Here is a 15,316-nt window from a genome sequence, read left to right on the forward strand (position 1 = left end):
CTTCAGAAAACACTGTCTTAATTTTCTTTAAGGGCGCTGGGAATAATAATGATCGAGTTTTTGTGTGGTATGTATTGTAGGGTTTTATTGCTGTGAAGAGACACCATGACCACGGCAGCTCTTATGAAGGAACACATCTCAGTGGTGCTGGCTTACATCTCAGGAATTTAGTCCATTGTGATGGGAAGCATGGGAGTCCAGGCAGACATGATGCTGGAGAGGTAGCTGAAATCTGGATCTAGATCCACGGGCAGCAGGCTTTAGTGACACACGTCTTCCAGCAAAGCCACACCCACCCCGACAAGGCCACATCTCCTAATAGTGCCCCTCCACTATGGGCCTATGGGAGCCATTTTTATTCAGACCATGGCAGTGTGCTTAAAGTCCTGCATCCAACCCCATTGCTACAGCAGAGAACTTACTCCTTCCTGGGGCAGTGCTCTTCTGATGGATCTGGATGTAGCACATATTTCTTCATCTGTTGATGGGCACTGTGTTTGGGGATGCTGCTGCCGTGTGCCGTGACCCTGGCGTTTGGTTCCCTTCTGTAGTGTGTCTGCCACAGCTCGCGGACTCCTGGTCAGAGTGTGTGTGCAGAAGCAGAGTCGCTTTGTCCTGAAGCACAGAACTCAGCTCTGTTGGCTGATGGGGAGCTGAATCACAGATGGTAGACCAGTCTTGACGATGCTTGAATTTACCAGATTTCTAAGTTTTCCTGTTTGGTAATATGTTTTATTGTGAATTTAATTTTATTGTGTATTTCCTGATAGGGACTGAACACAGTTTTTACATGTTTATATGCTGTTTGTAATGTACTTATTAACTTCCTATTAGTGGTTTGCCTTTTTCTGAATTAGTGTTGCCTTAATTGTCTCCCAATAATGCTTGCTCTTGGTATTTCTGCAGAACAAATAGTGGAGAAAGATGAAGGCCCATATTACACTCACCTGGGATCTGGCCCCACAGTAGCCTCTATCCGGGAACTCATGGAGGAGCGGTGAGTGATGCCCACATCCAGGGAGAATGGGGCCTATCGGGTAGAATGTGGATGCTAAGCACCTGAGGCTGTAGGGTTGTGCTGGGTGCACTAGGGAGAAGCCCCATATCTGGACGGTGGCAGGTTCAGTGTGGGACTCTCACTTCCTGTCCAGGTTTCTTTCCATCCATAGATATGCCCTCATATGTCCCGACCTCTTCCCTTGTTCCTGAGGAAACACAGCTGTGTGGTGTTAGGTTTGTGGAGTTAGTTTCCTGCAGCCTGATTTTCTTGGATAGCGTTTCTCCAGCGTTGCTTACCCTGCTCCCTGTGCTGCTGACATCCTGCAAAGGGTGCTTAGGGCTCAAGTTCCAATCAGCTGACTTTTCTTGCCTTGATTTCCCACCCCCACCAAAATTACTTCACAAATGAGGTCTGTCCTGAATTTTTCTGTATGAAATTTTCTGGCTTCATGCACACATTTATCCAAGAGGTCTTGAAAGACTCTGGGGTGCTCGGGGCAGGGTGCATGTTGGTACAAAAGTGGCTTGTTTTTAGTTCACTTTAGTTGAAAACCCTGAGTTAAGTTACATCTGTGGATTTTTAATTTTTGATGCTTTTAAGTAGTTGAAGACATCATGAGTTTGTATTAGTACTCAAGGGCTGTGGGGTCACTTAGCAGCTCCCCTTTTTCCTTATCTTTTTTTGGGGGGGGTGGGGAGATGAAAGGTTTATTCTAGTTTACAATTTGGGACCCAGTCTGTTATGGCAGAGGGGCATTGTGACTGGACTCTTGCGCAGTTTCGGCCACATTGTTTCTGGAGTCAGGAGCTCCTTTTTTTTTATTCTTTCATGTAAAGACTCTATTTACTTATTTGTGGGTTTTGTTGTTGTTTTAAGACAGGATCTCTCTATGTAACCCAGGCTGTCCTAGAATCCGCTATGTAGACCAGGCTGTCTTCAAACTCGAGATCCATCTACCTCTGCTTTCTGAGTTCTGGGATTAAAAGCGTGCACCGCTGTGCCTGCTCACAAAGAGCCTTTAACGTCTGCACAGGCCGCAGCAGATAATAGGACTGTGTGTGGAGCTCTGTAGCTAGGAGTGTGGATGCCGTCGCTGCCTGGGTCCCACCTGATCCCACTACTGAGTCCCCCTTGGGTCAGTTGTGTGACTCAGTTTTCTTTTCTACAAAACAGAGAGGGCACAAGGGCACACTATAGGAATGCTATGGACGTACACTGAGCTGGCATAAAAATTGAAGCATGGGTTTCCAGTGTACAGAAAAGGGTAGCAGTCTTTGCCGTGTGTGTGTGTGCTGATATTTCACAACCAATCATTAGAACTTTAAATAAAGCAAAATAAAGGTAATCTTCATTTGCCGATGCATATGCACACCGTTTTGTGGAGGGCTTAGTGTCTTAGTTTTTACAAGACTGGGAGCCAGGTCTTCTGTGCCGAGGGGAGCTGGGCTAAGGCTGTCAGTGCAGCAGGGAAATGGGATGGAGAATCTGCCATAAGCGGAGCTCAGTGGAGGTCACTGATGTGCAGTAATCATTTCCTGTGCCATCTGGAAACATTTCTATTCCAAATAGCCATCAGAGGAGCCCATTTGATCAGACACCCCCCCCCCCGCCCGCCGCCATGCAATCCTGATTTAAAGGGCCCCGCCTGAGCCCGGGACAAGAGACTTAGATCCATGTGTGTTTGTATGTGTGCCTGCTACAGCCGGCAGACTACAGCAGGCCACATTTGGACATGACTTTTTGTTGTTGGTGGTGGTAGTTTTTTTTATTGTTGTTTTGGTTTTTATTTGTTTGTTTGAGGCAGAGTTTTGGGCATCCCAGGCAGACCTTAAACTTTCTGTGTATCTGGAACTGTCCTTAATGTCCTAGGTCCTAGTCCTCCTGCCTCCACCTCTCGGGTGTTGGGGTCTGGTCCGCTACTCCAGACTTGGCTGGTGGCTTTGGTAAGGGGCTGCAGGTCTTTGTTTGCTCAAGTCTGAGTCGGGAGAGTGTGTGGTGTCAGCTGTTTGGCTGTACTCCTTTGGGGGAGGGAATGTTGGTCATCTTAGAAGATTTCCAGACGGCTAAGTCTAAGTAATTTTAATCGTAGCAGCGTGACTCTGAAGGAAGTGATAGTGTTAAGATTGTCCTTTTTGCCTCTCTGCTTTAAAAATAACAGCCAGCTATAGATTCTTCAGAAAGCCATCCAAGGGAGGAACCCTGGGAGAACTGGGAATGCTTATATTTTCCTCAGCACCTGGCTTGTTTCACTGTAAGAGCTCCATAAGTCATGCAGCAGGTTTTGCCTCCATCTTCCTATTGCCTGCCCGCGAGCTGAGAGCCAGATTCACTCACCCCACCCTGGGAGGAAGGTGAGGGCTTATCTTCGGTGGTGGGAGTCTGCTTAGGCCTCCCGTGAATCTTGCTGACACAATCCTATGAGTTGCTATTAATGCCTTTTTTCTCATATGATAAATTCTTCCAGGCTCAGCTCTTAAAAACAGCACAAAACCTGTGGCCACATTTTGTACAGCAGCTCATCTTACCCTGTCTTCATTGAGTTTGTCTTATAGATGTCTTCTCATTCTGGAACAAGGAGGGAAGTGGATGAATGGTGAATTTCTTACGAGGGTGTCAAGTTTGTGGCTTGTCCCAGCTGACTTTGGACCTCTCTCTTCACTTTTTCTTAGTAGTATGACTGCTTTATCAGGGCTTGGTCAAAGCCAGGGAGGGAACATATACTGACATCAAGAAGACCTTGGTGTTTTAGCTATTTGTAAAGCACAAAACTGAAGGAGAGGTGGAGTTGAAAGCAAATTCTAAAATGTCCCAGTGGATTTATGGGCATCATATTAGGATACCCAGGTCCTGGTGTTAGTAGATAATTGGAGTCAATAGTCAAGCTTCAAACGGTAGATGGCCCACTACCCAGAGCCTTGAGTTCTATCAAGGAAGGGTCCTCTGCAGCCCAGCACTGCAGAGCCTGCACTGCTCACAGGTCCTCTGAGCTTGGGGAGGACTGATCTCATTAGTGTGTCCGAGCAAACCCTGGGGAAGCCCAGCTTTGATGCATCTCAAATTCGAACAGGAATCCAAAGTTGCTGAGGGCTTGTGAAAGCAGGACACTGGGACCCACCCCAGAACCTCCCTCCCTCCCTACCTCACTCCCAGTGAGACCTCTGTTGACGAGCCTGGAGCCCCCCTACCTACCTCACTCCCAGTGAGACCTCTATTGACGAGCCTGGAGCCCCCCTACCTACCTCACTTTCAGTGAGACCTCTGTTGACGAGCCTGGAGCCTCCCTTCCTACCTCACCCAGTGAGACCTCTGTTGACGAGCCTGGAGCCCCCCTACCTACCTCACTCCCAGTGAGACCTCTGTTGACGAGCCTGGAGCCTCCCTTCCTACCTCACCCAGTGAGACCTCTGTTGACGAACCTGGAGCCCCACCCTTCAAGAGCCATAGGCTAAGTTGTTAGTTGTTCTTGCTGATGCTTTAGCTGGACCTTGCAGACTCAGAGCCTGGTAATTTACACTCTTCGTGATAAGCCAGGAAGTAAGATATTTAAAGAGAAAGAACCAAAGCAGAAATCAGTTATCAAGTTCTGTTCTGAGAGGAAAAGGGGCCAGCAAGATGGCTCAGTAGGTAAAAGCCTTTGCTGTCAACCCTGAGTGTGATCTGAAAACGCTCAGGGTGAAAGAGAAACTGGCTCCCACCAGTTATCCTCTGACCTCCACACATACACCATGGCACACTCCCTTCCCCCAAATGGTTTTAAATTTAAAAAAAAAATCTTAATGTGTATGTATTGGTGTTTTCCCTGCATGTATGTCTGTATGAGGGTGTCCATCGGGTGCCCTGGAACTAGATTTAAGGTTGTGAGCTGCCATATGGATGCTGGGAATTGAACCTGGGTTCTTTGGAAGAAGTCAATGTTCTTAACCTCTGAGCTATCTCTCTAGCCCTTTTATGACCCTTTTTTTGGTTTGGTTTGGTTTGGTTTGTTTTTTTTCGACAGGGTTTCTCTGTGTAGCAGCTCTGACTGTCCTGGAACTTGCTTTGTGAACCAGGCTGGCCTTGAACTTGGAGATCCTCCTACTTCTGCCTCCCAAATACTGAAATTAAAGGCATGTGCTACTACCACTTGGCTTTTTTTCTTTAAAAAAAAAAAAGGAACAAGAAAGTTTATCTTGGTTAGTCAACTTAGTCCCCCCCACACACACACACCCTTTTTTGTCTCTAGTGAAAACTTTGAGGTGCTTTCTCACAGCGGCGGTGATGGTGAGGAAGGAGCTGGTCAGGAAGCCAGTACCAGTGCCGGCACTGGTGTCCTCAGCTCACCCTGCTGTGGGGAACATGATAGTCCCTCTCGGTGAGAGTGCTGTGGCAGTCTTATGCTAGTCTTCTGACGGATCCCTAGACAAACCTGGGTCCCAGGCCTGCCCTTGGGGGCTGTGTCCTGATAAGCCTGCTGAGCTGAGACCTGTCCAGGCACCAAACAAAGGCAGTGCTGTCAGGTCCAACTACAGCGGTGCTGAATGGTGTCTGCAAGCCCTTCCTATAAGGCACTGGCAGCCCTCCCCCGTTAATGTGGTCAGAAGCACTTCTCACCCTCCCCTAAGATCTGAGCGAGATAGACAACTTAGTTCAGTGTTTGAAAGGAAACTCTGTTTCTTTTTCCATGAGGGAAATGCAACAAGGAGACTTTTAAGAGATCTAAGTATTGGCAGAACATGGTGCATGCCTCTAACCCCAGCCCTTAGGCATCTAAGGTCATGAGGACTGTGAGTTCCTAGACCAGCCTAGGCTACATAGTGAGACTCTGTCTCTGAAGAAAGGAAGGAGGGAGGGAAGGAGGGAAAGAGGGGGAAGGATGGAGAAAAGGAGGAAGGGACGGAAGAAGGAGGGAGGGAAGGAAAGAAAAATAGAAAGAAGAAGAAGGAAAGGAAGCCATCAGTACAGAGCAGGGAAAGCAGTTTGACCACTGATTTTTCCACAAGACATTCGTTAAAGGCAAGATAGACATAGGTATTAGAGAAATTATAGATTAACGGGAACTAATCATTGCCCACCTTTGTACCACTGAGCTGCATCCAAGATCAGTGTGCCCTTGTGCACTGGGTCCTGGGGTACAGTGATTCATCACAGTGGAGCAGATGAGATGAAGAATGGGATGTCTTAAAAGTGCAGTCATTGGGATAGCATTATGCCTTATTAAGCGTCATGATCAAACGGAACGCACTACAGAATACAAGGACTTTACTTGTATTTTTAAAGTCTGTTTAAAAAGCCTGCCCATGTCGGTGTCAGAGGATGGCTTAGCAGAGTGCTTGCTCTGCAATCCCAAGGACCAGAGTCTGGGTGTCAGCATCTACAGAGCAAGCCAGACATCTTGCAAATGCCTCTAATTCCAGCCGCAAGGAATCTGATGCCCTCTGACTTCCATATTCTCACAGGTGTGCACACTCATACAAACACACACATACATAGAATAAATCAATCCTTTAAAAAATACCATGTTAATTGATTAAATTAAAGATGATTAGTCATCTGTCTTTCTAGGTGTTAAAAATTCATTTGCTAAGTTAATTGACGCCGAGCTAAAGGCCCTCAATCCTAAAGGGACTTCCTCAGTGTACCCTTCAAAAAAAGGACATCTTTGTCTCAACTCCAGCTGCCTTCATACAGAGAGATGGCTGGAAACACTCTCAGTGAAATCCAGACTGAGCAAAGATGCCCTAGCATGTCAGGAGATCTGTTAGTGCAGACAGACCGGAAGAGTATGCAGGCCAAAATGGCAAGGGATCCTTGTCTGCAGAGGACTGTTGGAGGAGGGACCTTGTTGGTTCCCGGCCGCCCTGCTAGTTTAGACTCGAAATAATCACAAGAAACTGTACTAACTAAATCATGGCTTGGCCCACTAGCTCCATCTTCTTATTGGCTAACTCATATTAATTTAACCCGTTCTATTATCTGTATATCACCACGAGGTCATGTCCTACCAGCAAAGTTTCAGCACATCTATCCCCAGCAGCGGCTCCATGGCGTTTCTCCGACTCCGCCCTTCTCCTCCCATGCTATAGGCCAAGCCAGTTCTTTATTCATTAACCAATAAAAGCAACACACAGACAGAAGGACCTCCCACACCAGAGGATAGTGAAGAGCTAGTAAAAAAAGATGACTTTTATGTTAAAGAGGTTTACTGAATTCTTCCGTCACACTAAGATCCTTGACATACATTATCAAGCCTGGGAGGTAGAGAACTATCTTAACATCCGGTTTACATGTGAGAAGACTGAGGCCTGCCAAGCTCAGTAATGTGGCTACAGTTATATAGCGAGAGAGCGGCTGTCTGACCATCAGTCTGTATTTGAACCAGCCTTGCCCTTATAGTTGTCCCAGGAAGTAGGCACATACAGAGGACTAGAGGGAGACCTTGTCTACTGTATGCCAGCATTTGTGTTTGGCAGGGTTGCTCTCCCAGCATCCTTGTATTCAGAGGTTAGTGCCGGGGGTAGCTGTAAGAGACCAATAGGCACCCCTAACACACACACTTTTGTTATTTGTATATTGAATATATTGAATTTTTATAAATAGTTAACTCAGGAGGCCTTGACTGTAGTGCTGCGTGCAAACGCCTATGGGATCAAGGTCAGAAGGAGTCGGGTACTAACTGTCCTTCTGTCTGGACAGAAACAGAAACGTTGGACGAGAGAAAAGGAGTGGCGTGTAAACCAGGCCTGGGAACCTGGGTACACTGTGGCCAGTTGCTGCCTTTTCTCTGCCCGCACAGTAGCCAGAATCCCAGGCTAAAGCACCCTGCGGCCCAGCCTCTTAAGTCGCGTGCTCTCTGCATATTTACCGTGCTGATGTGGCTTCTGTCTCCTCTCTAGGTATGGAGAAAAGGGGAAAGCTATCCGGATCGAGAAGGTTATCTACACAGGGAAGGAGGGGAAGAGCTCTCGAGGTTGTCCCATTGCCAAGTGGGTGAGTGTTGGATCCCCACAGCTAAGCTATGCCTGGGTGTTTCTTGTCCCCTGGGCCCACATGGCCTGTGCAGGGCCAGTGAGTAGGAAGTAAACTTATTTACCATCATGGGGCCCTGGAACCAATGACCCTCAATAGCAGCTGATTGTCTTTGTCATACTTCCATGCCAGCACCAGGAACTGTGCTGTCAGGAACTGTGTGTGACCTCTGGGAAAGGGCTGTGGATACAGGAAGGCAGGAGCTGGCGATGTTGCTGACCTAGCCCATTGTTAGATCCCGCCCGTTACCCTGCCCCGAGGATTTTGTTTGGTTCTTCTTTTCTGTGTGTCTAAGTGGCTGGTACTCTTGTCTCCTACCTGGGAGCCAGGGAAGGCTGACCAGTGTGAGCCAAGCTGAGGGACAAGACGAGGTCTCTCGATAGTGTTAAGATGAGGCTTGCTCCCACCTGGGCTTCTTGTCAGGGAGAATGTCACTGACACAGTCCCCAGTTCACTCAGCCTTGTCCTTCTGGCGCTCACATGGCTCTTGAAGTCGTGGGTATCTGTTGTTGCTGAGCTGGCTTAGAATAAGCTGGTCCATGTGGAAAACAATCTCTATATTCAGTGCCTTGGGCACCCTGGAGGCAAGGTCCCAGAGACCTGGAAACACAAGGCTAACCAAGAGACAGCTGTTCTGCTCCTCCTGCTCTAGGACTTGAGGGATGGGGCTGGCCGAATGCCGAGGCTGGCTTGGCCTGGAACACATCACCAGGAGTGAGTTGAAGCATTTCCGGTGAAGAGGGTCCGCATGCAAAGGCAGGAAGGCCGCAGGAATGTGCATGACTTGGGTGTCGCCTGCACACTCAGCCTTCTTTTCTCTGGGACTCCTTGCCTCTGCATCTCTGCATTTAGTGAAAATAACAGCTGTCTGGACTTAAATTACCCCATACTTGTCTTCAGCATTTCCTAGGCGTTATTGTAGGACTTTTCACAGCGAAAGAACCTGGTGCTTCTTAGGAAGTGTGAAGCATGTTGCCTCCACCCCCAGGGGAGGTGACCCTTTAGGTAAAGGTCTAATGTGGGTGGGGTTCTGCCTACCTCTTCAGAGAACCACCTGGAAAGTGACATCAGCCATGCATGGACAGTGAGCAGAGTTTGACCATATGCCTGGATTTAACCCTGGTCCAGGGACAACTGTCATATCAACCTCCTCCAGATACATGTCAGTGCCTACAGTGGGCCTCCCACGGGCTGCCAGGACCCAGGCAGCCATGTGAGGAGTCCTGCAGTAACATTCAGCCCGTTACCTTGTTTGTGTGCTCCTAAACTCCAAGACACAGTTTAGTAAGTGATAGTTGATTGTTGCAGGGAATTGGTGGATGACATCATTAGGACCCTGCCTGAGACCCTGACCTCATGATCCAGGCTGCATGTCGTTTAGCATGCAAAATGCAAAATATTCTGTCAGATTTGCAGTAATTGAGAAGTGCTAGTTGTCAAAGGATAGATTGCATATGATTCTTCATATATGAGGTACTTCAGAGTCGGGTTACAGGGGCAGAAAGTCCATGCTGAAACCTGGGAATATAGCTCAGAAATAGAGTGCTTGCCTCGGACGCACACACCTTAGGTACAATTCTCAGTGCAACCAAAAATAAAAGTCAAATCATGAGGTTGGCAAGGTGGCTCAGTGGGTAAAGGCTTTTGAACATAAGCCTTGCCGTGTGAATTCTGTCCCTAGATCTTACTGGGTGACAGGAGAGAGCTGGCTCCCAAAGGTTATCCTCTGATTTACAAGGGCATGCACAGACACACTCAATGTTTGCATTTTTTTAATTAAAAAAAAAGTAGAAGGATGATATCGGGTAGAGGAGCATCAGAAGGGAAGAGTTGGCGCATTGGCGTTTTATGAAGTCTTAGCTTTATTGGGAGTAGAAGTTCTAGAGGAAACAGTAGGCATGCAGCACGGTGAATGAGCTGAAAGCCACTAAGATGTACGCTAAACGTGGTCGATTTTATATTATGCATAATTTCATAGTAACATAAAGTGTGGTACTTGTGACTTTGAAAGGGCGTTTGAGGGCTGTTGAGGTGTCTCAGAGGTTAGGACTTTCACTACAGTTAGAGGGGATCCAGGGCCATTTTTGGCCTCTGGCGGCTCTGTGCTCACGTGGTTCACATAAACTCACGAGTACACACAAACACACACACATTAGTGTATAATGTACAAGGTACAATGGTGCACACCTTCAATCCCAGCGCCTGGGAGACAGACAGACCTCTGTGTTTTCAAGGCCAGCATGGTCTACGTAGTAAGTTCAGGACCACGTAGTAAGATCCTGTCTCAGAGGAAGTATGGCACAGGCTATGTAAAACTCTTCATTTTCACTTTTTCATACAAACCGGAAAAGCTGGCTGCCCTAGGTTGAGGTTCCCTGTGTGGTCAAGGAGAGCTAGACTTCCCAGCTTTCAGTGAACGGACGCCCACTAAGCCCCGACTGTGCATCAGGCCCTTTTCCTTGTGGTGCTGCCTACACTGCCGCTCATTTCCGTGTAACCTGCACAGCGTCAGGGCAGATATGACTGCACCTGTCTGCAGGCCGGGTCCTTCCCTGACCTTCACACCCACAGAACTGTGGATTGTACGTTGATACCATACCTAGCTTTTTGAGGATGTTCAGACTGTTTTCCCTAGTGTTGTACCCTGAGTGTAAGCACACAGAGACGTGCAGTGCGTTCTCGGCAAACGCGCCGGGACATCATACAACTCTTCACTATATTTCTGGCTCACAGGTTCATTTATTTTTACTTTTAAGTTTTTGTTGGTCACTAACGTCTTTTGGATTTTTGAGACTGTGTCTGTGTAGCCCTGGCTGTCCTGGAACTCACTCTGAGACCAGGCTAGCCTCGAACTCAGAAATCTAAGTGCTGGGATTCAAAGCATGTGCCGCCACCACCCGGCGGTCACAAATGTCTTAGACTTTATCATAATTAGTTTCTATTTTTCTGTTTTAAAATTTTGTGTGTCTTCTTCCCGAACGGTACTGACCTCAAGACCCACAGCTCCAGGTCTGTGGGGTAGTGAGGGGCACACACCATGCAGAGCTGTGTGGTTGCTGCAGGGTAAAGCTCAGTCCTGCATCTGTGCAGGTGATCCGAAGACACACACTGGAGGAGAAGCTGCTGTGCCTGGTGCGGCATCGGGCAGGCCACCATTGTCAGAACGCCGTGATTATCATCTTGATTCTGGCCTGGGAGGGCATCCCTCGCAGCCTTGGAGACACCCTCTACCAGGAGCTCACCGATACCCTCCGGAAGTACGGGAACCCTACCAGCCGGAGATGTGGCCTCAATGATGAGTATGTGTTGGAGTGGCAGTGGGTGGATGAGGGAACTGCAGGGTCCTGGGTAGCGGGTACTGGGATGCTGGGCAGCCCTGGGCTCTGGCCCCAGATCAACAGTAACCTCTCTCCATTGGATTTGCCTATCCTTTCATTGGGATGTATTTAGTTTCAGTAAAGTTATTCTTAAGGTATATAGTTTGGAGGGTTTTGTTTTATTTTTGATGAGACAAGGTCTTGCTATTGTATCCTTGGCTGGCCTGGAACTAGTTGTGTAGACTAGGCTAGCATTGAACTCAGGGAGACCTGCCTGCCTCTGCCTCTGGAGTACTGGGATTGACGTTGTGCTCCATTACCCCCAGCAGTTTGGAGGATTTTAGTAACTATCCATAGTCACATAGCCCAGTCAGGGTTAACAGTAGGGGTCCCTGAGATGGCTTAGTGGGGTTAGGCAGTTGTCAAGCCTGACAGTCTAAGTTCATTCCCCAGGAACAGTAGGAGAGAATGCCCACATATACACATGTGTCTACATGTGCAAGCACCCTGTGCCCTTCACCCACAACCCTTCCCCCAGCCCTCAACAACCATGTGTCTTTCCTGTCCCTTTAAGTTTGCCTCTGCAAGAATGTCACTGATAGACTCAGCATCACGTGGCCTTCTGAACAGACTTATTTCACCGAGTATGAGTGTTCAGAGAATAACCTGTGTTGGAAAACTTGGAAGAGTTGTAGGGTGGAAAGAGGAGTCCTTGTCATCAGAGGCTAGTGGATACAAGTCCTCTGCGGGGGCAGGGCAGTGCCACCAAAGACAGATCACATTTGTATGCCTGGCCTGTCTTGTGTGTTGCAGCCGGACCTGCGCTTGCCAAGGCAAAGACCCCAACACCTGTGGTGCCTCCTTCTCCTTCGGTTGTTCCTGGAGCATGTACTTCAATGGCTGCAAATACGCTCGGAGCAAGACGCCACGCAAGTTCCGCCTCACGGGGGACAATCCCAAGGAGGTGAGGAAAGCCGTGCTGGGCACAGAGCAGCCCCCCCCTCCCCCCCGCACCCTCACCAGCTCTGCAGAGCTGGGACTGACATGCCGCAGTGCAGAAGGGCAGAAATGTTTCCTTGCTTGGGATTTCTCAGCAGCCTTACCTGCTGGGAAAGTGTTTTCAGGTCGTATGAAAACTAAGGACTTCCAGCTATGGGTCCTCAGACTCTTGCCACTTAGCAGCAGCTTTGAAGAAATTATTCTGAATACTTCTGACAAAAATGCAGATCTTTCATCTGAATGTGATCTGGCCATTTCTTCTCTTCGTGGGACATTTTTAAAGGGTGTAGGGATTAGAGGAGGAAGGAGGACCTTCCTCTCTGTGGATGACTCTGAATCATTATTGGGCTTGGTGAGGTATCCCATCCTCCACTGGGCTGAGCAGACATTTTTGGCATTATACAGACTTCTAGACCCTTATTTGTTAGTTTTTTTCCCCGGAGCTGAGAACCTAACCCAGGGCCTTGCGTTTTCTAGGCAAGCACTACCACTGAGCTAAATCAATCCCCAGCCCCATATCTAGGCCCTTCTTGTTTCCGTGCTAGGGGCCTATCCTGGTTCACTGGGTGGTAGCCCACATATACAGTCACAGTTATAATGAGGACCTCTCTATGACTTCTCACCCTGTTCTCCCTTCCTGGGTCTTTCCCTTATCCCCATCACAACAGAACAAGGGCCTTTGGGTCTCTACTGCAGCTTCCACCAAGGGCAGAAGATCACTGAGTGTCAGCTGAGGCCATCTCTCCACTGCCTTATTTTCTGTGCTCCGTGATGCCGTGGCCATAGCAAGAGGTGGTCTCAGGAGGAGCACACTGTCTTTTCACCTCTGCTCCCTTCCCTTCCGCTTGTGCTCCTGTAGGAGGAGTCAGGGGACTGGCCCCTCTGTTAGAGTACAGGCAGGCATCCTGATGCCAGTCTTGGCCTTCCAGAGCTTGAAGATCCTAGTGCCAGAAGGACCTCCCACTCCCCTGGGGACAGGGACATCCACTGGGCACCTCTTCTGTGCTCCATAGCCCATGTACACATCTTCCTGGCTTTGTTCTTCGTAAGTAAAATGAACCACATTGAGGGATTAGAGAGATGGTTAAGAGAGCGCCATGCAGATACTCTTCCAAATGTTCTGCATTCGTGTCTGAACTCCAGGTTTAGGGAACAAAACACCTTCTTCTGGCTTCTGCAGGTGCATACCCTTGCCATAAACACACACACACATATAAATCTTTTTTTCCCCAAATTCAGAACCTTTTCCCAAAAAACTTTTGTTTGTTTGTTTGTTTTGGGTTTTTGTTTGTTTTGTTTTTTGAGACAGGGTTTCTCTGTAGCTTTGGAGACTGTCCTGGAACTAGCTCTTGTAGACCAGGCTGGCCTCGAACTCACAGAGATCCTCCTGCCTCTACCTCTCAATTAGAGGCATACGCCACCACTGCCTAGCCCTCCCCCAAAACTTTTAGATAATTTTGTAAAATTAAAATAGACTCTAATTTGATAGCTCTTTGTAAGCTAAGACCCCCTTCTTCTGAAGGGGCAAATGTGGCTGCTTCAGTAGGTTAAAGATCTCCAGGACCTATGACTTGTCAGGAATAAAGAGATAATGGCTTAGTTTCTCCTCAGACCATCCCTGGTCTGTCATCACCATGCCCTGAGCCCTTGTGTTCTGGGTTCACACACATCCCAGTTATCACAGGACCACCCGTTTGCCCTGGCAGTGTTACTTGGCTTCACAGACAGGAGAGTGACTTGTTCAGACCCACGTGTGGTTCATGGTGAAGGAGGAGGGGTTCCTCCCCAGGCCTGTGCTTCCCCAGCTCGTCAGCCTCACCTTGACGCTATGTTCCTTTGGCCTCGCTGTGCTGGTGGCAGCATCCGGACAGCAGCCAGAGCAGGCCAGGTGGCCAGGCCCTGATGCGGTACCACATTGGTTGCACTGACTGACGACTGGGCCCTGCTGTCAGCGACTCTGTGCTGTGTGCTTGCCTGCGCTTCCTTCATACATGCTCCGTGGTCATGCTCATGGCCTCGCTTCCCTGCGAGCCCCGGTGGCTAAAGGCCAGAGAGGCAACAGAGATGCCAGCTGCTTCACATAAGAGAGCGGTCACTAGGTACAAGCAGTCATCCTGTGGACCTTCCTTGATACTGCAGACATTTTTCTGTCCAGTACAGGAACCACCTGAAGCCACTGAGGGACCCAGGTCATCACTAACTTGCATTTCAGAAGACTGTAGCGGCCAGATCTTTGGATTTGTTTTCTGACACCTGACTGGTGACAGGCTGTGTGTGGGCCAGGCCAGCTGTGCGTCTCTAGCATAGTCCTTCCCTTTCCTCTAACATGGGGACAAGCATCCCCCCTGTGACCCACAGGATTCAGCTCCGAGAGCAAGGGCCTGCTGTCTTGTGTTGGGCTCATCGAGCTGCATGTGACTGACATAGTAGCGGGGCCGTCAGCGTGACTGCACCTTCCCGCAGTGAGCCTCAGTATCCGCAGCTTTAAAATGGACACAGCAGAGGCATACTCTAAATCTCTGCGAGTTCTTGGCTTCCTGCCTGCCCGGTGCTGCTCAGCAGTGATTCTGGTGGCGGTCATTCCTGGCAGGAAGTTTGCCAGGTAGGGCAGCTCTGAATGAACCTACCTGTTCTCTCTGCAGGAGGAAGTGCTCCGGAATAGCTTCCAGGACTTGGCCACTGAAGTTGCTCCCCTGTACAAGCGGCTTGCCCCCCAGGCCTATCAGAATCAGGTACCGGAGCCTGGACCTTTGTCTGTCCCATTCTCAGGTTCTCTGCAGCTGGAAAGCGGGAGGGCTCAGCCTAGCGGTCTCCTAGAGCCATTGTGTGCTTTGTAAGATGCCTTGTTTATACAGCCTGCACTAGCTCCCCATCCCCTCTCCCCGGTCGTCCCCTGGCACCTCTGGCCTGGCTTCCTCGGCAGAGGTTTGAGTTCCTCTCCACCTAGGCTAGCACAGTTGAGCTAACCTAGGAGAGAGTGATTCCTTCAGGTTCT

At 48.9% G+C, this 15,316-nt stretch overlaps 1 protein-coding gene across 6 annotated transcripts in view; it reads left to right on the plus strand.

Annotated features, from left to right (window-relative positions):
• The window catches only part of Tet3 (tet methylcytosine dioxygenase 3), a 108,434-nt gene that overhangs the window by 80,847 nt on the left and 12,271 nt on the right, over window positions 1-15,316 (plus strand). For all 6 annotated transcript variants that reach the window (XM_075983722.1, XM_075983720.1, XM_075983724.1 and 3 more), the window contains 5 exons: window positions 907-997; window positions 7,873-7,966; window positions 11,096-11,304; window positions 12,136-12,286; window positions 14,964-15,053. In XM_075983722.1, coding sequence (XP_075839837.1) covers window positions 907-997; window positions 7,873-7,966; window positions 11,096-11,304; window positions 12,136-12,286; window positions 14,964-15,053 — 635 coding nt within the window. The remainder of the gene's footprint in view (window positions 1-906; window positions 998-7,872; window positions 7,967-11,095; window positions 11,305-12,135; window positions 12,287-14,963; window positions 15,054-15,316) is intronic.

The sequence above is a fragment of the Microtus pennsylvanicus genome, chromosome 8 (genome assembly GCF_037038515.1).
Source record: "Microtus pennsylvanicus isolate mMicPen1 chromosome 8, mMicPen1.hap1, whole genome shotgun sequence".
Taxonomy (NCBI): Eukaryota; Metazoa; Chordata; class Mammalia; order Rodentia; family Cricetidae; genus Microtus; species Microtus pennsylvanicus.